Raw genomic sequence first — 26,403 nt, forward strand, 5'->3', positions numbered from 1 at the left:
GTGCTAATACCCAATACATTATCTGGATCGACACCAATTGTTAAAGTTCGCTTGAGAATGTAACTTTCAAAAAAAGGTTTTGCGATTTACACATGAAAGAAATGAAACTAACATGGTCATTCTAACAGATGAGAGACTTAACAAACAATCAAGGTATTTGTCAACGTATAATTTCAGTTATATCACACTGTAAACTTTTGCTGTAAATTCTGTGTCTTACAATCATACTCCACAACCACCTGATGAAGGAGCAGTTCTCCGAAAGCCAGTGCTTCCAATTAAATCTGTTGGATTATAACCTGGTGTTGTGTGATTTTTACCTTTCCAGTGGTTGATTTGGCTATTGTCATCTCTTCCTGTTAACTCATTATTATAACCATTCAATAGTTAAACCAAATAAAATAATTTTACAGCAGCAGAAACCTGTACTGCTCTGAAAGCTCTGCCATATTTCTGAATTGGGCACTGATACGTTTTACACTCCATGGTCTATTCTGGATGTTACAAGCATTAAGGAAAGTATCTAATCATTTTCTTTAGTCAGCCTGTTCAGATGTGTTGCAACACACCTCTGGAACAGGTGGGACTTGAACCCATGCCTTCTGGCTCAGAGGTAGGGACATTACCATTGGAACCCTGAAGTTTTTAATATTCCATTTGTGCAACAGTTATCTGCACCTGTACTGATGTATGCAGATACTATTCAGGGTTGCTGATGATCTTTGCCAAAACTACATTGCGTCGTCATTAAGTATTTTTGATTTCTTGTTTTCCAAGCTAAATGTGGGTTAAAGTTCCATTGTAGAAGGGCATATCTTTTAAAATACCTGCAGATGTTCAAGCAACCTTGAATGACATTGTTAAGAATGTATTGGCAATGAAATGGGAACAGGAGTAGGCCATTCACCCCTTCAGTCGACCATTCAATTAAATCGTAGCCAATAACTCTATCTCCCTATCTTTACTTCAGATTCCTTAATACTTATTCTAACAAAAAACTATCAATCTCAATTTTGAATTTTCCCTGGCAAAGGGAACTCCAGATTTCCAGTACTGTTTGTGTGCAGAAGAACTTCTCAACATCAATGCAGGATTCCTTTCTTCTAGATTGGAAAACTATTCCATTGGTACCTTGTCAAAATGAATGATATAGTTGAGCAGCTTAAGAAATTTGCAAATATGAGGTGGTATATTGCTGTATAATCTTAAAATTGGAGCTAAGCTGCTCGGGATGAGGCCAGGAAACACTTCTTCACTCAAAGGGTCGTGGACATCTGGAAGTTTATACTCTGAAAAATTGTTGAGGTCAGGCCAGTTTTAAAGAAAGATCAACTGAGTATCATTGTGAATGGTAGGACCTTAAGGAATGTAGTGGAACAGAGGGACTTTGGAGTTCAGGTGCATGGTTCTCTGAAGGTGGAGTCACAGGTAGACAGGGCTTTTGGCACACTGGCCTTCATCAGTCAGAGCATTGAGGACAGAACTTAGGAAGTTATGTTACAGTTGTACAGGATGTTGATGAGGCTGCACTTGGAGTATTGTGTTCAGTTTTGGTCACCTTGTTATATGAAGGATGTTATTAAACTGGAAAGAGTGCAGAAGAAACGTATAGGCATGTTACTAGGACTCACTGGTCTGAGTTATAGGTTGAGGTTGTACAAGCTGGAACTTTTTTCTATTGGATGTAGGTTCGGTCGCTGAGCTGGAAAGTTCATTCCAGACATTTTGTCACCCTACTAGGTAACAACTTCAGTGGGCCTCCGGGCGAAGCACTGTTGATAATTCCTGCTTTCTACTTATATGTTTGGGTTTCTTTGGGTTGGTGATGTCATTTCCAGTGGTGACATCATTTCCCATGGTGATGTCATTTCCTGTTCTTTTTCTCAGGGGGTAGTGGATGGGGTCTAACTTGATGTGTTTGTTGATAGAGTTCCGGTTGGAATGCCATGCTTCTAGGAATTCTTGTACGTGTCTCTGTGTGGCTTGTCCTAGAATAGATGTGTTGTCCCAGTCGAAGTGGTGTCCTTCCGCATCTGTGTGTAAAGATACTAATGAGAGAGGGTCATGTCGTTTTGTGGCAAGTAGATATTCATGTATCCTGGTGGCTAGTTTTCTAACTGTTTTTCCAATGTAGTGTTTGTTACAGTCCTTGTACGGTATTTTGTAAATAACATTAGTTTTGCTTGTTGTCTCTATGGGGTTTGTGAAGTTCATTAACTGCTGTTTTAGTGTGTTGGTGGGTTTGTGGGCTACCATGATGCCAAGAGGTCTGCGTAGTCTGGCTGTCATTTCCGAGATGTCTTTGATGTAGGGGAGAGTGGCTAGGGTTTCTGGACATGTTTTGTCTGCTTGTTTGGGTTTGTTGCTGAGAAATCTGCAGATTGTGTTCATTGGGTATCCATTCTTTTTGAATACACTGTAAAGGTGATTTTTCTCAACTCTGAGTAGTTCCTCTGTGCTGTGGTGGCTCGTTGGAATAATGTTCTGATGCCGCTTCGTTTGTGGCTGTTGGGGGTAATTGCTTCTTAAGTTCAATATTTGGTCCATATGTATTGTTTTCCTGGAGACGCTGGTTTGAAGTTCCCCATTGGCTGTTCGCTCTACTGTGACATTTAGGAATGGCAGTTTGTTGTTGTTTTCCTCCTTTTTAGTGAATTTTATGCCAGTAAGGGTATTATTGATGGTCTTGAAAGTTGCCTCGAATTTGTTTCATTTAGTGATGACAAAGGTGTCATCCACGTGGTGTACCCTAAGTTTGGGTTGGATTGTTAGCAGAGCTGTTTGTTTGAGTCTCTGCATTACTGCCTCAGCTAAGAACCCTGATATTGATAATCTCGTGGGTGTTCCGTTGGTTTGTCTGTAGGTTTTGTTGTTGAAGGTGAAGTGTGTGGTAAGGCATAGGTCCAGCAGCTTGATGATACTGTCCTTGTTAATGAAGTTAGTAGTGTTTGGTGTCTGTGTCTTTGGGTCTTCTAATAGTGTCGTCAGTGTTTTCTTGGCCAGGTTAATGCTGATTGATGTAAATAGGGATGTTACATCAAAGGAGATCATTATTTCACCCTCTTCTATCTTAGTGTCTTTGATGGTCTTCAGGAATGCTTGGGTGGAGTGGATGGAGTGGCATGAGTCTCCTAAGTGTTTTAGTACTTGGTGTAGCTCCTTGGCTAATCAGTAAGTTAGTGTTCCAGGTAGCGAGACTATGGATCTGAGGGGGGCTGCTGGTTTGTGAATTTTGGGTAATCCGTAGAAGCGTGGTGTGTTGGATCCGTCTGGTTTCATTTTTTGGGAGTCGGTCTTATTTCTTTCTCTGAAGTTTTTTTGAGTAGGGCTATGATTCGGTTCTCTAGTTGTGGGGTCAAGTCTATCATCATTTGTTGATAAGTGTTGGTATCTGTAAGTAATGCGTTCGCATTTTCAATGTAGTCTTTCTTTAGAGCATAGGAGACTGAGGGGGGACCTTTATCGAGGTGTATAAGATCATGAGAAGCATGGATAGAGTGAATGTACTCAGTCTTTTACCCAAGGTTGGCGAATTGACTAGAGGGCACCAGTTTAAGGCTACAGGGGAAGGAATAAAAGAGAACCTGAGGGGCAACTTTTTTGCACAGAGGGTGATACACATATGGAATGATGCTGCCAGTGGAAGTGGTTGAAGCGGGTAAATCAACATTTAAAAGGCATTTTGACAAATACATGAGTAGGAAAGGATTAGAATGGGGGTTAGCGTGGATGGACATTTTGTTTGGCACGGACCAGTTTGGGCCAAAGGGCCTGTCTTCATGCTCTAGGGCTCTATGACTCTGAGTTTGGCAGGTTTTTCTTAGGCTTAGGTATGAAACAACGTTGGGTAGATGCAATTAAGAGACAAATCAATCATCTTCTAATTGAACATTCAACTAATGAGGCTGACTGGCCTTTTCTAGTCATGTTGTTACAATATTGCAACAGAAATGACCTGTTTTTGAGTCATTGGTGTTACCTGAAATGTTTTATTTTGCTGAGCATCCATAAAATAAAATTAGAGGAAATAAAAATCAATGTTGATTACTCTCAATAACGTACTGTTGCAAAATGTAATACCCATTTGAGATTCAGAAGCTTCAAATATTGAAGTGCTTTAGGATTTTCATTGCAATTAGTTTTCTCACAACTTCCAGTCCACAATAAATCCTTTATGTGAATTAATTTCTTTGCTGTGTGGTGGTTCCTCCCAGTTCAAGATGAGCAAATTCTTTACTTCCTGTGTTAACCCACTAGTTCTGTTAACATCAACAAGCTGAAATGTGTTTTCATAGTTCTCCAGTTGAATATCAGCTGACCATTTTAGTACCTGATTATACTTTTTACATGAAATTTAGTTAAAATTAAACAATATATGAAAATGTATTTCCAAAAGTTGTCTTTATCTGCATCTTTGTGCTTTCCAAAAAACTAAATGAAGAAATCACTTTGACTTCCAAAACTTTGGAATTAGATTGGGAAGTATTCCAACATTTCAGGTTGTGATTAATTGCAGAATTAAGGATAAAAGCTTGTTGCAGTATGAGGGTCTCTTCAGCTACCCAGAGAGCAGACAGGAGATTCACATTGTCTCTTCCAGGGAGACCTGCTGAGCTATGAGTCAGTCAGACAATGTCTGGGGCATAGGTCCCACACAACCATAGCTGCTGGCCAGTCAGCAATTAGAACATAGAACATAGAAGAATACAGCGCAGTACAGGCCCTTTGGCCCTCGATGTTGCGCCGATCCAAGCCCACCTAACCCACTATCCTCCATATGCCTATCCAATGCCCGCTTAAATGCCCATAAAGAGGGAGAGTCCACCACTGCTACTGGCAGGACATTCCATGAACTCACGACTCGCTGAGTAAAGAACCTACCCCTAACATCTGTCCTATACCTACCACCCCTTAATTTAAAGCTATGCCCCCTCGTAATAGCTGACTCCATACGTGGAAACAATTGCACTTGACAGAATCCTAGGATCTACACAAAGTGATGTAAGATGGGATAAAAGTATATAAATATATGCAGGCCAATAATTGATATGATTTGGAGATGCCAGTGTTGGACTGGGGTGTACAAAGTTAAAAATCACACAACACCAGGTTATAGTCCAACAGGTTTAATTGGAAGCACTAGCTTTCGGAGTGCCGCTCCTTCATCAGGTGGTTGTGAAGTATCAGATTGTAAGGAACAGAATTTATAGCAACAGTTTCCAGGGTGATGTAACTGAATAAAAGCAAATTACTGCAGATGCTGGAATCTGAAACCAAAAGAGAAAATGCTGGAAAATCTCAGCAGGTCTGGCAGCATCTATAAGGAGAGAAAAGAGCTGACGTTTTGAGTCTAACTAAATATCAGCTCTTTTCTCTCCTTACAGATGCTGCCAGACCTGCTAAGATTTTCCAGCATTTTCTCTTTTGGTGATGTAACTGAAATTGGATATTGAAAAAGACCTAGATTGTTTGTTAATTCTCTCATCTATCAGTCTCTCATCTAAAAGACCTGGATTGTTTGTTAAGTCTTGCACTTGCAGAATTACATTTTACTTTGCTCAAAAACTGCAAGATCCATGTAAGATTCTGTAAATCCATTTTTTAAGATTAGAATCAGTCTGACCACTGTGGCTGACAGGACACCAATTGTTAAAGTTCACTTGAGAATGTAACTTTTAAAAAAGTTTTGCAATTTACATATGAAAGAACTAAAACCAATACAGTCATTCAAAAAGATGAGAGATTTAACAAACAATCCAAGTCTTTTTCAATATCTAATTTCAGTTACATCACACTGTAAGCTTTTGCTATTACTTCTGTGCCTTACAATCTTATACTCCACAACCACCTGATGAAGGAGCAGTTCTCTGAAAGCTAGTGCTTCCAGTTAAAACTGTTGGACTATAACCTGGTGTTGTGTGATTTTTAACTTAATAATTTATATAGTTTTCACAGAACACTATGCAGCTGCAAAATTCATTCCAAAGGAAACTAAACCTTCTCCATCACAGACAAAAAGCTGCTGCATAGCAACGAGCACATCCTTGGACTGACAGGCATGATGGGCAGATTTAAAGCATGGAGGGATTGCAGCCGCAGGAGAGAACACCATTGGTAATAGGATCCAATGTGGAATCAGGAGGGGAAATTGGGTGATCAGTAGTTCAGTGAAAATAGGCTAATGCAAGTGGTACGTGAGTCTCATGGATGAGATATGCTTTAAGAGGACTTTAGGTTAGGAAGGAGAGAAGCAATAGAATGATGCAAATTCAGGGCCAGAGTAATGAGAATCTGAACAGCATTACCTCAACTCTGAGATTTATAGCTCCTATACAAAATAGAATTTGGACGAGTTTGGAGTTGGAAGCAGGAGAAGAGTAAGTGTGATAATGGATTAAGGACACCCGATGGATGTGTACTAATTTAATGAGAGACACCGAGAGAGAGAGAATTCTATCCCTAGCAGTGCAAGTAAGAAACCTGCTGCTGCCACCATGAAGCCATAGACAAACAAGACTCAGGAAGTCTGTAGGCAGAGCATTCTACCTGGATCCAATTACATAAAAGTAGAAAGCAGGCTACACCATCAGTGCTTCATCCAGCAGTTCACCGAAGATGTTACCTAGTATGGTGATGAAACATCTGAAAATGAACCTTCAGCAAACCTACATCCAGTGCTTTAATATAAGGAAAGAGGAATATCCTCCCAGCTCTCTCATTCTGGGTCATAAAGCCTATTGTATCACAGTACTGCTCATAGCTATTTACCTCATGAACACACCCATCCTTTCTCACTACTTATTCAAATTCCCATGTGTCCATTCATCATTACCACTTGCCCTCATCATTGTGCAATTTCATGCCCCTCCTGGAAATCACCTTCAAAAAGTGCAAAAGATCAATTGGATGAACAAATGCGGATGAAGAAGCATTAGCGTATTGTGGCTCAGTAATGGAGACCTCCCAATTGGTCATGCAGTTGTACATCATTGACCCACGTTTCATGCAGTAAACCAAAAACATTAATGAATATGGGGCAAATGTATGATGTGCAATTAGAATAAAACAAAGATCAGCTATAATCTCACAAAGTGGCAGAACAGGTTTGAGGAGCTTAATGACCTACTTCTGATCCTGTGCAGCACTGTATTATGTTAGTTTTCAGGGATGCAGTGTTTATTCATGAAGTCCTGCCCCTTCAATAAAGCACAGAGAGTGCAGCTCCAACTATAATTACAAATTCACATGTTTTATGATATTTAAAATGGAGTTGTTTTTATTGAACCTATCAAATGTATAAATTACTTGCAGAGGGGTGTCAATCTAACTGATATTTTGGGTTCAGTTAAACTTTGCCTTTTGTACTATGTGAGCAGCATTTGCAAACAATGTGAAACATTGGAATTTTAAATTAGTTCATGTATATAAAGAATATTCTTGGAAATGCATCTAATTTCAAGTGAGAGAGAAAAACATGATTGGACATGTTGGATATGAAGGTAAGATCTATTTACCCATATGGTCTATATTGTTTGTCTGACATGTGAGAGGAAGAGGTACAAGTCAATCTCCATTACCACTGTTAGTTGTATTATTATTATGATATCAAAATGTGATGGAAACAATCTGAAGGAAATTAACAATTTCAAGACAATTGGAAGAAAAGCCTTATGTGTGTGTATGTGGAGGCGATTGTATCACATTAAATATTGGATACAGGTTGTAGTAAAGATGTTATTTTGTTTTTGGCCTCAGCTATTACCCTGAAAAGAAGTGTTTAATCTGTTTGTATTTTCTTTACAACAAGTTGGCCATGCTAAATTGCCCGTAGTGTTAGGTGAAGGGGTAAATGTAAGGGAATGGGTCTGGGTAGGTTGCGCTTCAGTGGGTCGGTGTGGACTTGTTGGGCCGAAGGGCCTGTTTCCACACTAAGTAATTTAATCTAGATCTAATCTAAAGTCTGTTTTTAATTTCGAGTTAAGGTTGCTTGCAGAAAACCTATTTTTCAGGAATGTTTAACTTATATTTTTCAGAGATAATATACTTTTTATTGATTTACATAGACTTTTTAATAAATTAATTTGGATCTATTTGATATTTTCCACTGTAGTTCAATTTGCTTAATTATTTCCAGCTTGGACCTGAAATGTTGGGCAGTTTTTAAATGACAGCTCACAAATTAGAAATTTCAGACTTTTAGTTTCTGACAGTCAAACTTGGGCTTGAATTGTGCTTAATGCGCAAGTAGAATCAATGAGAAGGACTGCCCCCAACATGAGTACAAGAGCTGGGAATTTGATTTTCACAAGAAACAAATTCTTCTCCACACAGTAGTGAATTGATCTACAGTCCCAGAAATTACAAGACACAGTGCAAGTGAAATAAGAGAATGTTTCTTTGCAAACTGAAATTGAGATATCAATCTAATAGGTTTGAACTCCTAAACCTTGAAAAACATACATTTAACACTAACTAGTCACCTAGATTGGAAGAATAGGGAATTGCTTTTAAGTAAAGTCATTTCTAATGCAGGTTCCTTCCACATATTACCTTGGGAGCCTTAATCTGCTGTTTCCTTCGTTACACCCTCTTGTTCTTTGTATCATCTTGAGACAGTCTCAAATTTTATTTGTCTGTATTTTTCAGGCTTTCATAATTTCCCTCTTAATGCCATCTCTGTGCTGTGTTTTTTTTTGCACATTTCCAGGTTTTCCATTGTACTAATGTTTCATGTAAGTTTCTCTTTTATACCTATCTTACCCATCATGCATCTGTTCGTTAATGAGCTACAGATTGGCTGTAGCACTCTGTCTCATTATAGTAACTTGTGTACCATGAACCACCTGAATGCCTTTCAGTGCTCTGACATTAGTTTATGTTGAAGTGTTCACAGTTGGTACTGTTTCTCGGGTTGGCAAAATTTGCCTTACCCAAATTTAGAACATTTATTTCTGATTTACCTTTTCCACAACAATATCAAATGTACTTTATTTATTAGACTGGTAGTTAACTATCAATCATCATTAATTGATAGACTGTCCATGAAAACCTCTCTACTAATCAGAATCCATTACCAATCAATCAGCAGGCTCCTCTCATGCAGTATAAATGTTGGTTATCCTCTTTGAATTAATATTCCTGAAATTTGTCCTGATGAGTGCACTAAAATCTTTTACTGTAATAATTGAATTATGGTCACTTCACTAAAGTACTTTCCTTTTGAAACTTTTTCCACTGTTGTTTTATTTAATATTAAGACAATTGAAATCCCCCATTATTATTTCCTTATTGCTTTTGCATTTTTCAGAAATTTATATACAAATGTGCCCTTCAATCTCCCTTTGACAGCTTGGAATTCAATATGCTTCTGCAGTGTCAGTGCTTTTGCTTTGCACTTTAGTTCAACCCAAATAGCTGCATTTCATGACCTTCTATCATAACACCTTTCTGCAAGTCTGTCATTGTTTCTTTAATCAATGTTGTAACTGTACTTTTTTTGTCCCCTCGCTATCTTGTCTGAATACCCTGTAACCCAGAATGTCAGGCTGGCATTCATGCCCTTCTCGCAGCTATATTTCAGTGAGAGTTAAAATATTAGTTTTCAACATACTCCTTGCATTTAGATATATATTGTTAAGCATAAACTGACTCTTTTTGATTATTTTTAACTTTGTTTTTGTTTTTGGCCACCATTTCCTGCTCTGCTTTTCTTTCTTCTGAATGTGTGCTCATCTTCCCATCCTCATGCCTAGCTAATGTTAATTCTGCCCAATTGCCACAAACAAATAAATTGCTTTCATCCCCTCGCACACCTGCCCTCCCCTTCTCCCTGGAAAATACTTGGAGATGAATTTACTAATCATCTGTTTTGAAGTATATAAAATTAATCAGACAATTTTACCATTTGAAACTTTTTCTGCTTTGATATTTTTATTGAGCTGCAACCTGTCAGACCAGAACCCCACCTCTTTCCCAGTGTGGTCCCAATGTTCCAAGCATCTAAAGATCTCCCTCCTGTACACACTCTCTACCTGTGTTATTGATACTCTTATGGACCATTTCACCTGCCTCCTCCAGAATGTTTCGAAGTTACCCAGCAATAACCTTGATTCTGATACCATAGGGGGAAGATGATATCCTGCAATCATGTTTGCTATCATAGAAATACCTGTCTACTCCTCGATCTCCTGTAACAGGTATTCTCTTGAACTTTGTTCACCCTGCCTTTAAAGCTGAGCCATCCATGATGATGTGTTCTTGGATCTGATGCACTCCCCAGAGGAACACTCCCATGTCAATATTCAGAATCGAATACCAAATGGAGAGCAACATGCTGTCAGGTATCTCCTGAAGTACAAGCCTTGCCGCTTTTTTGTCTGACCATGAGGCCATAACATAGAATAGTATAGCACATTACAGGCCCTTCGGCCCTCGATGTTGTGCCAACCTTTTATCCAACTCTAAGATCAAACTAATCTACATATCCTTCATTTTACTATCATCCATGTGCCTATCCAAGAGTCGCTTAAATGTCCTGAATGTATCTGATTATACTATCACCGCTGGCAGTGCATTCTATGCACACATCACTCTTGTGTGTGAAGAACGGACCTCTGACATCGCCCCTAAACGTTCCTCCAGTCACTTTAAAATTAAGCCTCCTCATGATAGTCATTTCCGCCCTCGGAAAAAAGTCTCTGGCTATCCACTCTATCTATGCCTTTCATCATCTTGTACACCTCTATCAAGCCACCTCGCAACCTTCTTCGCTTCAGTGAGAAAAGCCCTAGCTCTTTCAACCTTTCTTCATACGACATGCCCTCCAGTGCAGGCAGCAGCCTGATAAATCTCCTCTGCACCCTTTCTGAAGATTCCACATCCTTTTGATAATGAGGTGACCAGGACTGACCACGGTATTCCAAGTATGGTCTAACCAGGATATTATGGAGCTGCAGGATAACCTCACGGCTCTCAAACCCAGTCCCCCTGCTAATGAAAGACAACATACCATATGCCTTCTTAAAAGCCCTGTCAGCTTGGGTGGCAACTTTGAGCGATCTATGGACCTCGATCCAAAGATCCCTCTGTTTCTCTAGACTGCCAAGAATTCTGCCTTTAATCCTTTATTCTGTATTCAAATTCAACCTTTCCAAATGAATTACTTCACACCTTTGTCCAGGTTGAACTCCATCTGCCACTTCTCAGCCCAGTTCTGCATCCTGTCAATGTCCTGTTGCAACCTACAACAGCCCTCCATACTATCCACCACTCCACCAACCTTCAGGTCAACAGCAAACGTACGAACACACCCTTCCACTTCCTCATCCAAGTCATTCATAAAAATCACAAAGAGCAGCGGTCCCAGAGCAGATCCCTGCAGAACACCACTGGTCACCGAGCTCCAGGTTGAATACTGTCCATCTACTACCATCGTCTGTCTTCGATGGACCAGCCAATTCTGTATCCAGACATCCAAATTTCCCTGTATCCCATGCCTCCTTACTTTCTGAATGAGCTTACCATGGGGAACCTTATCAAATGCCTTTCTAAAATCCATATACACCACATTCACTGTTCTACCTTCATCAATGTGTTTTATCAAATCCTCACAGAATTCTATAAAGCTTGTGACACATGACCTGCCCTCAGAAAGCTATGCTGACTATCTCTAATCAAACTATGGTTTTCCAAGTACAGGTGCACAATCCTTTTTCCAAAATGCTTGGGACCTGCTGGATTTCGGAATTCAGAATTTTCTGAATTTCAGAATAAGTGACAGTTTGATGATGAAATTTTAAAAATCTTACCTAACAGCAGACTCACTGTGAGTAAAACGGGCCCTGAAATAGAATTGATGCCTCCCAGTGCTGGGCCACGCACCCCTCATGTCGCATCTGAGTGACATGCATCGAGTGGGTGTGGAGTTGGGTTAGCTATTTGCACGCCAAATAACCTTGTTAATGAGAAAAAAACTTCACAAAAATACCTTCGGAATTCAGGGCTTTCGGATAAAGGATTGTCTACCTGTAATCGTAAATCCTGTCTCTTCGAATCCTCTCCGATATTCTGCCTACCACCAACTTATAACCGACTCGTCCGTAATTCCCAGGATCATTGCTATTCCCTATTCCTTTCCTTGAACAAAGGAATGACATTTGCCACCCTCCAATCATCTGGCACTCCTCCAATGGACAGTAACGATGCAAAGATTATCGCCAAAGGCACAGCAATCTCCTATCTTCCTTCCCGTAGTAACCTGAGGATATCCCTAAGGCTCAGGGGACTTGACTATCCTTATGTTTTTCAAAATTTTCAGCATATCCTCTTCCTGAACATCAACCTGTTTGAGCATATCAGCCTGTTTCACACTGTGTTCACAAACGTCAACATCCCTCTCGTGTAGTGAATACTGCAGCAAAGTATTCATTAAGGACCTCTCCTACCTCCTCCGACTCCAGACACAAGTTCTCTTCGTTATCTCTGATCGGCCCTTCTCTCTCTCTGGCCAATCTCTTGTTCCTCACATAAGTATAGAATGCTTTCCTTAATCCTACCCACTAAAGCTTTTTCATGTCCCCTTCTAGCTCTCATAAGTCTATTCTTCAATTCCTTCCTGGCTACCTTGTAACCCTCTAGAATCCTGTATGATCCTTGCCTCCTCAACCTTAAGTAAGCTTCATTTTTCCACTTGAATAGGTGTTCCATATACCTTGTCACCCAAGGTTCCTTCACCCTACCACCCCTTCTTTGCCTTAGTGGGACAAACCTATCTAGCACTATCTGCAACTGATCCCTGAACAAGCTCTACATTTCTGTTGTGCATTTCTCTGAGAACACCTGTTCCCAATTTAGGTGCCCCAGTTCCTGCCTAATAGCATTGTAATTCCCCCTCTCCCGATTAAATACTTTCCCATACTGTCTGCTCCTCTTCCTCTCCATGACTATAGTAAAGGTCAGGGAGTTGTGATCACTATCACTGAAATGCTGTACCACGGAGAGATCTGACACCTGGCCTGGTTCATTGTCAAGCATCAAATCCAATATGACCTCCCCTCTAGTCAGCCCATCTACATATTTATTCAGGAATCCTTCTGGGACACACGTGACAAAAATTGCTCCATTCAAGCTATTTGAACTAATATTAAGAAAGTTAAAGTCACCCATGACAACAACCCTTACTTCTGCACCTTTCCAAAATCTGCCTCCCAATCTGCTCCTCTGTGTCTGTGTTGCTATTGGGGTGTCTATAGAAAACTCCCACTAAAATGACTGCTCTTTTCCTGTTTCTGACTTCCACTCATACTGACTCTGTAGACAAATCCTCCTCAATCACCTCCCTTTCTGCAGCTGTGATAATATCCAAGATTAGCAATGCCATTCCCCAACCTCTTTTACCTCCCTCCTTATTCCTATTGAAACATCTAAACCCTGGAGCATTCAAAATCCATTCCTGCCCCTGTGATATCCAAGTCCCCATAGTTCCAAGTATTGATCCATGCTCTAAGTTTATCACTCTTTTTCCTGATACATTTGCATTAAAATAGACATACTTCAATCCATCACACTGACTGCAGCTTTGCCCTATCAACTCTCTATCCCTCCTCACAGTCTCTCTGCACATTGTATCTGGCTGTTCACTGGCTACTCCATCCTCTGATCTGTAGCTCTGGTTCCCACCCCCTTGTCAAACTCATTAAACCCTCCCGAAGAGCTATAGCAAACATCCTGCTCATGATATTGGTGCCGCTCCATTTCAGATGCAACCTGTCCTTCTTGTACAGGTCCCACCTTCCCCAGAATATATCTCAATGATCCACATATCTGAAGCCCTCTCTCCTAAGGTACACCTGCAGCCATGTGTTCATCTGCACTTGCTCTCTGTTCCTACCTTCACTAGTCCGTAGTGCTGATGCTACTACACTGCCTGTCGGTCTTTTAGCTTCCAACCTAACTCCCACTATTCTCTTTTCAGGTCCTCATCCCTTTTCCCAGCTGTGTCACTAGTACTGATGTGTATTACAACTTCTGGCTGCTTCCCCCTTTAAGAATCCTGTAGATGCGATCCGAGACATCCCTGACCCTGGCACCCGTGAGGCAACATACCGATGCAAGTCTCAATCGCGACCACTGAACCAGCTGTCTGTTCCTCTCACCAGTGAATCTCCTATCACTATTGCTCTCCTATTCTCCCCCCTTCTCTTCTGATCCACAGAGCCAGATACTGGCCGCTGAGGCTTTCCTCTGGTTGGTCACACTCCCCAACAGTAGTGGTATACTTATTATTGTTGAGGGGGACCTGCACTGTCTGCCTATTCCCATTTGCTCTCCTGATGGTCAACTAGATACCTTTATCTTGTAATTTAGGTGTAATGGCCTCCACAGAACTCCCCTGTATCACCTTCTCAGCCTACTGAATGATCCGCAGTTCATCCAGTTCCAACTCCAGTTCCCTAATGTAGTATGTGAGGAGCTTGAGTTGGGTGCACTTCTTGCAGGCAATGTGAGCAGGGACAATTTCTTTTTGAAGGGAAACTGAGCTGAAACTGCAAATTATCTAATTTTACAACTTTTCCATTACTTAAAAATTATTTGAATTGGAAATTCAGCTTTCAAGTTATTTTTGTATTTTGGCTACCTCTTACAATATTTAGAGTCTAGGACTCAATTTCATGTTTTCAAGTGAATCCAATGATATTTGTAGGACAGATGGAAGAACAACAGGGAGACCTTTAGGGCTCAATGTCCTTCTGATGACAAGAAAGGACCAATCTACCCTGAGTTTGGGTACTTCTGAATATGCTGCATTGTTTTATACATTTTACACACCTGTCAGAGGAGATTCTGAAGCAAACTGAATATTAGTGGGCTAAATTCCAGAAGAATTGATCATAGTTAAATTTTGGCTTCTTTTGGCAAACAAGTCTTTGTTAATGTGTAAGAAGAATACAGTCTTTCCAGCTAGTTTGTTTCTATAAACGCCCAAATTGATCTTTTGTTTATTGACCTTTTTCTTTCTTGCTCGCTGTCCTTTTTTTATGAATTTTGTGAAAATGTCCATTAACTTGTTTTTTCTAACATGTTTCTTAACTTTAATAGGGTAATTTTACATAAAGCGGTTTTGCAATTATGCCTCTATTCAGCGTTTCCATCTGTGAATTGCATTATCTTTCGATTACTATTTCCAAAACTGTTAATTCTCAAACTTGGCAAAAGCTTTTCTAGCCACTGTTAACATTAGATACCTCAAAAGTCAGAAGTATATAATGTTTGTAGCCAAGGATACTATTTTATGACCTAATTATGAACATTGGGGAAAGTAAAATTTGAAAACTCAATGAAATGTAAACATTTAAAATGTGAAAATCATTGACTCTGGCTGGAATGATGCAAACTTTGGAAGCAAGTTGCTATCTTGCCAACTTGACTGCTGTTATTTGATGGCCCTTGTAATAAAAACAGTCGAGAAAGTTTGACCTAAATTCAATTAAAAGATTAGAATGCAGTACTATGAGATTTGGTAACTGAACCTGTTATTCTGAAGTTAAATTCTGACAAGCAACAATACTTTTTGATGCACACAAATTTCTAACTCCATGCTATTGAATACAGTTATCTGTAATTTCCGCTTCTGTCCTCAGTGTACCTTCTTCCTTTGCACTTGCTTATGTGTTTGATTCTCACAGGGGACGTGGATTACTACTGGCTGGACCATGCGTCTTGGCATAGCAGTGAGGCATCCCCAATGTCTTTGGTGAGACATGTGGAGCCTTAACTTTCAGTTTTCTTTTCATTTCACTTTCCTTTGTTTTATTTATGCCTTTGCATGTTTCTTTTCTTTTTTTTTATCCCACGCCTGTAGGGAACAGTCAAAGGGGAAAAAGAAAAACTAGTGAGCAGGCAGTATTGTCGGACTCTAACACCTTGTCTGAGAGGCAAAAGAAAATGGTGCGATTTGGCGGCCACTCATTGGAAGAGGACTTGGAATGGTCTGAGCCTCAGATTAAAGACTCTGGGGTAGATACGTGCAGTAGCACAACACTAAACGAGGAACATAGCCATAGCGAGAAGGTACTGAGTCTGTATGGCCTGCATTCTACCTGCTCATTTGGTCTTCGTTTGCTCTCTGTCACTCAATGTAAAAGGGCAGGGTCTTTCTTAAGATAATTGCACTTTTATAAAGGTGCCGATAAAAGAATGAAATCCAAAGTTGCTTGCTTTAATGTTTGCTGTCCAGCAGCAAAACAAATATGTATTCTTTTTCATAGGAATGTCAGTTGTACAGTTGCATGGTAGATTTTTAGAAAACAAATTGTGTTGATGTTCTTCAGTGATACCTATGTTGTTGGAAGTTCCCAAAGCAATTTTTCTGATTCTTCACTTAAAGTGTCCACCTTAAGATAACAATATTTTTAAATCAGGCTAAGAAGAAAAGTTGGATCTGTTTTGCCGCAGAACTGTGTTTTTCTTTTTTCCCTTCCACTGTCATGTATGTGAACTTATTTTGGTGCGGTGACATTTTGGTAGGTGTTGTAGTAGAACTGTATTCACTGTCTGCTTTGGTACTTGCTTTTGCTTAAACTTGGTGGCCGTGATAGCTGGTGTTGGTAATGATCTCTGAAGTGGGATTTGGGGGTGGTATTACTGAGTAGTCTTGCTTTTGTTTGCTTATTTCTTTGCATGGAGCATGAATTGAAGCATTGACCTCCTGTAGTTACACAAATGTTTAGAATGACAAAAAAGTGCCATGTTGGAAATATCCTATTCTGGGTTATTAAAGTGAACCTAAAATTAGAAATGATCCCATTGAGCTGTATAATTGGAAGTCAAAGCATAAATATTTGTGTAATTACAGTGCTTTCTTTCTCATGGGGAAAATGAACCTTAGTTAAAGAAATATTGTTGCACACATAGACATTTACATATTAAAGACCTATCTGTTATTGCTTTGATCTCATAGCATCCAGTGACCTGGCAACCATCCAAAGATGGAGAGCGACTAATTGGTCGAATATTGTTAAATAAACGACTAAAAGATGGCACTGTGCCTAGAGATTCTGGAGCACTGTTGGGTCTGAAGGTAATAATTTATTGATGTGATTACCTATAACTCTTGATGTAGTCTTTGTTGTGACTATGAAATGATATATTTTTTCAAATGTGTTATGCAAAGCCTGGAAGCTAATACGTAATTAAGGAATATGTTAGTGATGTGCGTAAAAATGTATGTTTCTTGCTGTTCAGTGTACTCAAGAATACATTGTGTTGTATTTAACTGATGAATCACATTTGAAATACACAGTTGTCATTTGACTGATGAATAGTTCAGGTCTACTTTCATTTCACCCTTCCGTAACATATAGTTGTCCAATTGAAAATGCGGTGACATGTTTCTGCCTTTTTGAAGGACTTGTCTAATATCTCCTAATTGAGCAAACAAATGGTTTTAAACATTTTGTAATTACTCTGCCATGAACTGTCAATAGAATGCTTAATTTTCAAACATTCTTTGGACATAAAATGGACTGTTCTCTTACTTTAAAATGTCCTTAATAATTTAGACTTGCTTCCTCCAATCCCATGTGGGACAGCATGACCCTACCAATGATTTTGGTTTATTGTAATCTCTTTGGCTGTTGTCCAGATGGTGTCCTTTCCTTGAGGACTTAATTAATGTACTTCATCAGGTCTTCCTTGGCCAGCCCTGTCATTGTCTTCAGCCTGGCAGCATCCATTCTGCTGACATGCTGGCAGTATATTCGAGAGGCAAAGAACCAGTGTCATTCCTGTCTTTACCAAATGGGCAGCATGGTGGCTTAGTGGGTAGCATTGCTGCCTCTTCAGCACCAGGGACCCAGGTTTGATTCCACCCTCAGGTGACTGTGTAGAGTTGGAATGTTCTCCCTGTGTCTGCATGAGTTTTCTCCCACCTTCCAAAGATGTGCAGGTTAGGTTGATTGTGTCCAGGGATGTGTAGGCTAGGTGGATTAGCCATGGGAAATGCAGGATGACAAGAATAGGTTTGGGGAAGGGTCAGTTGGTATACTCTTCAGAAAGTTGGTGTGGACTCCATGGGCTCAATGGCCTGCTTCCACACTGTAAGGATTCTATGATGCTATCACTTCAAGGGGTGACACGGTGGTTCAAAGGTTAGCACTGCTACCTCACAGCACCAGGGACTTAGGTTCAATTCCAGCCTAGGGCGACTGTCTGTGTGGACTTTGCACATTCTCCCTGTGTCTGTGTGCTCTGTTTCCCTCCCAAAGTCCAAAGATATGCAAGTTAGGTAGATTGGCCATGCTAAATTACTCATAGTGCCCAGGCCATGGGTACGGGGTTACGGGGATAGGGTAGTGAGGTGAGCAGGATGCTTTTCGGAGAGTTGGTGTGGACTTGTTGGGTCGAATGACCTGTTTCCACACCATAGGGATTCTATATCCTGCAGCTATCTGTGAGCAGTTCACTGCAGTACTTCCTGGTTAGTCATGTGGTCTCTCCATGTGATTCCAGCTTATTAGGTTGACACTGTTAATGCAAGACATCAAACGTTTGCTGTCACGTTAAATGGCCAATGTAAAGTAGTATTACCACACCAACTACATCAGGAAAGAAAACTTAAAAATTGAAAGGTATATACTAAGGATGAAATAGACAGATTTCCAAGAGTGATAGGGAAAAGCAGGAAAGTGAAATTGAAGACTATCAGATTAGCCATAATCTCATGGATAAATGGCCTCTTTCTGTTCATATGTCTTATTGACTAACAAGCAAAATACAATGCATCCTTTCTAGAAATAGCATTACATTATCTGGTTGGTCAGATTTCTAATGGAGGCATTTAATATGTAATTTAGGTGTGAGCTGTCTCTGGCACTTTCATCAGGAAGTATGACTTGATGTATCACCACTGATGTATGTGCCATTGTATAGCTGTACACTCAAATGCGAGGGAATATGATAATTGCCAATTACTTTTGTTCCTAATTAAAAATATTTTTTTAAAATGCTTCATCAACTCGCACATTGGGTTTCATATCAATACTGGATGCAAAAAAAAAGAAATAAGCACAAGTTAATGATATTATTCTTGTAACAGATGAGATTCAATTAAAATGTCAGTGTTATGGAAATTATTGGAGAAGATTTTTAGGATAGGATTTACTCATATTTAGGAAAATATGGACCTGTTAATAATAGGCAGCATGGATTTGTAAGGGGAAGGTTGTGTTGCACAAATATGGTTAATTTTTTTGTAGAAAGTGACAAAGATGATCGATGAGGGAGCAGTGGTAGATTTTGTCTCTGTGGACTTTAGCAAGGCCTTTGACAAGGAATCTCATGGCATACTGATACAAAGGATACACGTGTTGTCGTAAGGACAGACTGACGGGCAGAGGGGGTGGGGTGGCCTTGTTGGTAAGGGACAATATTCAGTCCCTTGCGCGGGGGGACCTAGAGTCAGGAGATGTAGAGTCAGTGTGGATAGAGCTTCGAAATACTAAGGGTAAAAACCCTCTTGGGAGTCATGTACAGGCCCCCAAACAGTAGTCTGGATGTCGGATGTAAGTTAAATCAGGAGCTGAAATTGGCCTGTCGCAAAGATGTCACTACAGTTGTTATGGGGGATTTTAACATGCAGGTAGACTGGGAGAATCAGGATGGTATTGGGCCACAAGAAAGAGACTTTGTGGAGTGCCTCAGAGATGGATTCTTAGAGCAGCTGGTGCTGGAGCCGACCAAGGAGAAGGCAATTCTGGATCTGGTATTGTGTAACGAACCAGAATTGGTCAGAGACCTCAAAGTGAAGGAGCCATTGGGAAGTAGTGACCATAATACAATAAGCTTCAATCTGCAATTTGAGAGGGAGAGGGTACAGTCGGAAGTGACAGTACTTCTGTTGAATAAAGAGAATTATGGAGCTATGAGGGAGGAGCTGGCCAAAGTTCAATGGTGCAATACCTTAGCAGGGATGACCGTGGAGGAACAATGGCGGATATTTCTGTGTATAATGCAGAAGTTGCAGGATCAGTTCATTCCTAAAAGGAAGAAAGATCCCAGGAGGAGGCATGGGCGGCCGTGGCTGACGAGGGAAGTAAAGAAATATATAAAGTTAAAAGAGAAAAAGTATAACATAGCTAAAATAAGTGGGAAAACTGAGGACTGGGAAGCTTTTCAAGAGCAACAGAGGATTACTAAGAAGGAAATACGCAGAGGAAAAATGAGGTACGAAGGTAAACTGGCCAAGAATATTAAGGAGGATTGTAAAAGCTTTTTTAGGCATGTGCAAGGCAAAAAAATGGTTAGGACAAAAATTGGGCCCTTGAAGACAGAAACAGGGGAATAATTCGGGCGGCACGGTGGCACAGTGGTTAGCACTGCTGCCTCACAGCACCAGAGACCCGGGTTCAATTCCCGCCTCAGGCGACTGACTGTGTGGAGTTTGCACATTCTCCCTGTGTCCGCGTGGGTTTCCTCCGGGTGCTCCGGTTTCCTCCCACAGTCACAAAGATGTGCAGGTCAGGCGAATTGGCCATGCTAAATTGCCCGTAGTGTTAGGTAAGGGTAAATGTGGGGTATGGGTGGGTTGCGCTTCGGCGGGTCGGTGTGGACTTGTTGGGCCGAAGGGCCTGTTTCCACACTGTAAGTAATCTAATCTAATCTAATCTAATCTAATCTAATCTAATCTAATCTAAAAAAATATTACTAGGAACAAAGAAATGGCAGAGGAATTAAATGGGTACTTCAGATCTGTGTTCACTTGGGAAGACACAAGCAATCTCCCTGAGGTAACAGTGGCTGAAGGACCTGAACTTAAGGGAATTTATATTTGCCAGGATTTGGTGTTGGAGAAGCTGTTAGGTCTGAAGGTCCGGGGCCTGATGGTCTGCATCCCAGGGTACTGAAGGAGGTGGCTCGGGAAATCGTGGATGCGTTGGTGATTATTTTCCAGAGTTCAATAGATTCAGGGTCGGTTCCTGAGGATTGGAGGGTGGCTAATATTATACCACTTTTTAAGAAAGGTGGGCAAGAGAAAGCAGGAAATTATAGACCAGTTAGTCTGACCTCAGTGGTGGGAAAGATGCTGGAGTCTATTATAAAGGATGAAATTACTGCACATCTGGATAGTAGTAACAGGATAGGACAGAGTCAGCATGGATTTATGAAGGGGAAATCATGCTTGACTAATCTTCTTAATTTTTTGAGGATGTAACTATGAAGTTGGACGAGGGAAATCCAGTAGATGTAGTGTACCTGGACTTTCAGAAAGCTTTTGATAAAGTCCCACACAGGAGGTTAGTGAGTAAAATTAGGGTGCATGGTATTGGGGGCAAAGTACTAGATTGGATTGAAAATTGGTTGGCTAATAGGAAACAAAGGGTAGTGATAAATGGCTCCATTTCGGAATGGCAGGCAGTGACCAGTGGGGTACCGCAGGGATCCGTGCTGGGACCACAGCTTTTTACAATATATGTTAATGATATAGAAGATGGTATCAGCAATAACATTAGCAAATTTGCTGATGATACAAAGCTGGGTGGCAGGGTGAAAAGTGATGAGGATGTTAGGAGATTACAGGGTGACCTGGACAAGTTAGGTGAGTGGGCAGATGCATGGCAGATGCAGTTTAATGTGGATAACTGTATGGTTATCCACTTTGGTAGCAAGAACAGGTAGGCAGACTACTACCTCAATGGAATCAATTTATGTAAAGGGGCTGTACAGAGAGATCTGGGTGTTCTTGTACACCAGTCAATAAAGGCAAGCGTGCAGGTACAGCAGGTAGTGAAGAAGGCTAATAGCCTGCTGGCCTTCATAACAAGAGGAATTGAGTATAGAAGCAAAGAGGTGCTTCTGCAGGTGTACAGGGCCCTGGTGAGACCACACCTGGAGTACTGTGTGCAGTTCTGGTCTCCAAATTTGAGAAAAGACATTCTGGCTATTGAGGGAGTGCAGCGTAGGTTCACGAGGTCAATTCCTGGAATGGCAGGATTACCTTACACTGAAAGACTGAAGCGACTGGGCTTGTATACCCTTGAGTTTCAAAGATTGAGAGGGGATCTGATTGAGACGTATAAGATTATGAAAGGATTGGACACTCTGGCAGTAGGAAACATATTTCCACTGATGGGTGAGTGCCGAACCAGAGGACACAGCTTAAAAATACGGGGTAGACCATTTAGGACAGAGCTCAGGAGAAACTTCTTCACCCAGAGAGTGGTGGCTGTGTGGAATGCTCTGCCCCAGAGGGCAGTGGAGGCCCACTCTCTGGATTCATTTAAGAAGGAGTTGGATAGAGCTCTCAAAAGTAGTGGAATCAAGGGTTATGGAGATAAGGCAGGAACAGGATACTGATTAGGAATGATCTGCCATGATTATATTGAATGGCGGTGCAGGCTCGAAGGGCTGAATGGCCTACTCCTGCACCTATTGTCTATTGTCTAAAAGCTGAAATCACATGGAATCTGTATAAGCTGTTAAGATGGATACAAAACTAGCTTAGACATAGAAGACAGAGTAGCATTGGAAGGGTGTTTCCTGACTGGAGATCTGTGACCAGTGGTGTTCTGCAGGGATCAATGCATGTAAGGTTTGAAGGAGAACATAGATGATCTGATTAGTAAGAGTGTGGAAGACACAGCAGTTGCGGGGGGACAGTGAAAAAGATTGGCAGAGACATCAGGATATGGATAGGCTGGAGATTTGGCTGGAGAAATCGCAGATATAGTTTCATCTGGACAAAAGCAAGGTGATACAGTTTGGAAAATTTATTGCAGGTTGGAAGTATACAGTAAATGGCAGAATCCTTAGTAGTACACAGAGGGATCTAGGCATGCAGGCCCATACTTCCCTGAAAGTGGCAACACAAGTGGATGAGGTGGTTAAGAAGGTACATGGCATGCTTGTTTTCATAAGCCAGGACACAGAGTATAAAAATTGGCAAGTCATGCTGTATAGCATTTTAGTTAGGTCACATTTGGAATATTGCATACAGTTCTGGTCAGCACACTATCAAAATGATTTGGAGGATTTGGAGAGGGAACAGAAGTGGTTTACCAGGACATTGCCTGGTTTGGACGGTATAAGCTATGAGGAGAGATTAGGCAAAGTTGGTTTGTTTTCGCTTGCATGTTGAAGGTTGAGGGGCAACCTGATAGAAATTTGCAAAATTATGAGAAGCATGGATAGAATGGCTAGCCGGAGTCTTTACTTGGTTAGAAATATTAATTAGTCAAATTTTTAAGATAAATGCAGAAAGTTTGAAGAAGATGTGAGAGGCATGGGTTTTACACAGAGGATGATAAATGCATGGAATGTGCTGCCAGCGGAGGTAGTAGAGGCAGATATAAAAGCAGCATTTAAGAGGCATCTTCACAGAATATGAATAGTCAGAGAGAAAAAGGATATGAACCACATAGTGGTAAAGCCTTGGAGACCTTGGTATTCAGGTCCATTATACCCTGACGGTGGCAATGCAGGTCAGTGGAGTGGTCAAGAAGGCATACGGCATGCTTTCCTTCATTGGATGGGGTATTGAGTACAAGAGTTGTATAGGACTCTGGCTGAGGCTCATTTGGAATACTGCATACAGTTCTGGTCGCTACATTATCAAGGGCATTAGCTGTGAAGAGAGGTTGAGTAGATTAGGATTATTTTCATGAAAAAGACGGAGGTTGAGGGGGGGACCTGATTAACCTATAAAATCATGAGAGGTATAGACAGGGTGGATAGCAAGAAGCTTTTTCCCCCAGAGTGGGGAACTCTATTACGAGGTCATGAGTTCAAGGTAAGAGGGGAAAAGTTGAAGGGAGATATGCATGGAAAGTCCTTTACACAGAGTATGGTGGGTGCCTGGAACGCATTGGCAACAGAGATGGTAGAGGCAGGTACGATAGCGTCATTTAAGATGTATCTAGATAAATACATGAATGGGCAGGGAGCAGAAGGATACAGATCCTTATCAAATATGCGACAGGTTTAGATAGAAAATCTGGATTGGAGGGCCAAAGGGCCTGTTCCTGTGCTATAATTTTCTTTGTTCTTTAAAAAGGCATCATGTTCCTGTGCTGTTCTGTAATTTGTTCTTTACTCTTTGTAAAATAATGCAGTGTAACCAAAAATGCAATGATTAGCTAACAAAACTATATCCTTTGCATAAATCTGACTCTGATGTGTCTCCTCATAGACTGTGCTCTGTTGAAGCAGTTAATTAATCATTTCCATTTAATGAAATTCAATTTAGGATCATGCAATAGGACAAGACAGGCAAGATTATGCTGGTGAAATGTTTCTCTATTGATGTCCCTCTTCTGAATAGTGCTGAATTTACCTTAAACCTCACCACCCATCATTAGCATGTTGTATACATAAGCAGTTTTCTTGCCTTTGCTTGTATTCTTATTTCAAGAATGTTTACATTCATTATTCATTTACAGTAAATAGAAAATCTTGGATGAAGCAAAGTGTCATGTCCTATTTCTAAGGACATCCAATAAACCTAATGTGAGATCCTATAGTTTAATTTTGATTTGAGTATATCCTCATAAAATTATAGAATCATAGAGTAAAGAAGAGGTGTTTCAGCCCTTCATGTCTGACAAAAAAAACTCAATCTACACTCATTCCACTTTGCAGCATTAGGCCCATAGCCTTGAATGTAATAACATTTCACATATGCTCATCCAAGTGATTTTCAAAAGTTACAAATTTTCCTGGCTCAACTGCCCTCCAAGGCAGTGTATTCTCGGTTCACACCACACACTGGGTGAAAATATATTTCCTCAAATCCCTTCTAAAACTTCTGCCTTTCACCTTAAAATTATGCCCCCTTATTATTCAGCCTTCAACTAAGAGGCACAGCTACTTTTTATTCTCCTAACCATGCACTTTATAATCTTACAGACCTCAATCAGGTCGTCCCTCAATCTTCTCTACTCGAAAGAAAATATTTCAAGCTTATCCAGCCTCTCTTCATGGATAAACGACTCCATCCCAGGCACCACCCTGGTGAATTTCCAATTTCTTGTACAACATCAACATGACTCCCCAGCTCCGATACTCAAAGGACTGAGCAATGAAGGCAAGTGTGCCAAAAGCCTTTTAACCATCAGTGACACAAACCTCAAAGAATGATATACCTGAACCCCCCACGTCCTTCTGTTCTGCAACACCAACCAAGGCCCTACCATTAATTGTGTAAGCCCTACCTTTGTTTGTTATACCAAAATACCTCGTATTCATTGAGATTGAACTCCATCTACCATTTCTCAGCCCATTGACCCATTTGATCAACATCTGTTTGTAATTATAGAAAGCCTTCTTCACTGTCTATTCTAGCACCAACTTTGAGGTCAACAGCAAACTTACTAACCTTGCCTTCTATATTTCTCATCCAAATCATTTATATAAATGACCAACAAAAGAGGACCCAGAACTGATCCCTTTGGAACACAGCTGGTGACAGGTCTCCAGTCTGAAAAGCAACACTCCACCACCACTGTCTGTCTCCTGTCATTAAGTAGGTTATATTTGCAAGCTCACTCTAAATCCCATGTGACCTAACTTTACTAATTAGTCTACCATGCTAAACCTTACTGAAAGCTTTCATTAAGTCCAAGTAAACAACGTCTACTGCTCTGCACTCATCAATCCTTTTGGTACCTTCCTCAGAAAACTCAAATTTGTGAGACATGATTTTCCTCACTCAAAACCGTGCAGATTATTCCTAATCAATTTTTTTCCTCTCTAAATGTCGATAAATCCTATCTTTTATAATCACCTCCTACAATTTATCCACAACTGAAGTCAGACTCACAAGTTTATACTTCCCTGGTTTCTCCTTACAATATTCCTTGAAAAAAAGATACAACATAAGCCACCTTCCAGTCATCAGACATTTCGCTCATAGTTATAGATGCAAATAATTTTGCAAGGGGTCTCACAATTTCCTCTCTTGCTTCCCACAATGTTCTGGGATACATTAGATCAGGTCTGGGAAATTTATCCGCCTTTATATTCTCTAAGACCTCCCCAACTTTCTCTCCTGTCATATTAACTGTTTCTGAAACAGCAAAATTTATTTCGCTGCATTCTCTGGACTCCATTTCTTTCTCCACGGTATGCAAAAATATGCATTCAATATATCTCCCATCTCCTGGGGTTCAACAAACACATAGCCACCTTGATCTTTAAGTGGCTCTACCATCCCTCTTGTTACCATTTTAGAGCTGTATGGCATGGAAACAAACCCTTCAGTCCAACTCATCTTTACTGATCAGGTATCCTAAATTAATCTAGTCCCATTTGCCATGATTTGGCCCATATCCTATAAACCTTCCCTATTCATACAGCACCCAGATGCCTTTTCTTGCTGTTCATGTATTTATAGAATTTGTATGGATAATCCTT

General features: G+C 40.5%; 1 protein-coding gene across 43 annotated transcripts in view; it reads left to right on the forward strand.

The window, feature by feature from the left end:
• The window catches only part of rims2a (regulating synaptic membrane exocytosis 2a), a 1,173,408-nt gene that overhangs the window by 618,556 nt on the left and 528,449 nt on the right, over positions 1–26,403 (forward strand). For 32 of the 43 annotated variants that reach the window (XM_087986344.1, XM_087986303.1, XM_087986305.1 and 29 more), the window contains 2 exons: positions 15,860–16,068; positions 16,958–17,077. In XM_087986344.1, coding sequence (XP_087842470.1) covers positions 15,860–16,068; positions 16,958–17,077 — 329 coding nt within the window. Of the gene's footprint in view, positions 1–15,683; positions 15,752–15,859; positions 16,069–16,957; positions 17,078–26,403 lie in introns of all 43 variants that reach the window. The other 11 variants (XM_087986315.1, XM_087986332.1, XM_087986320.1 and 8 more) reach the window with 1 other exon arrangement.

This window comes from Chiloscyllium plagiosum, unplaced genomic scaffold (genome assembly GCF_037043375.1).
Source record: "Chiloscyllium plagiosum isolate Xiang-an unplaced genomic scaffold, Cpla_swu_hap1 HiC_scaffold_4, whole genome shotgun sequence".
NCBI lineage: Eukaryota > Metazoa > Chordata > Chondrichthyes > Orectolobiformes > Hemiscylliidae > Chiloscyllium > Chiloscyllium plagiosum.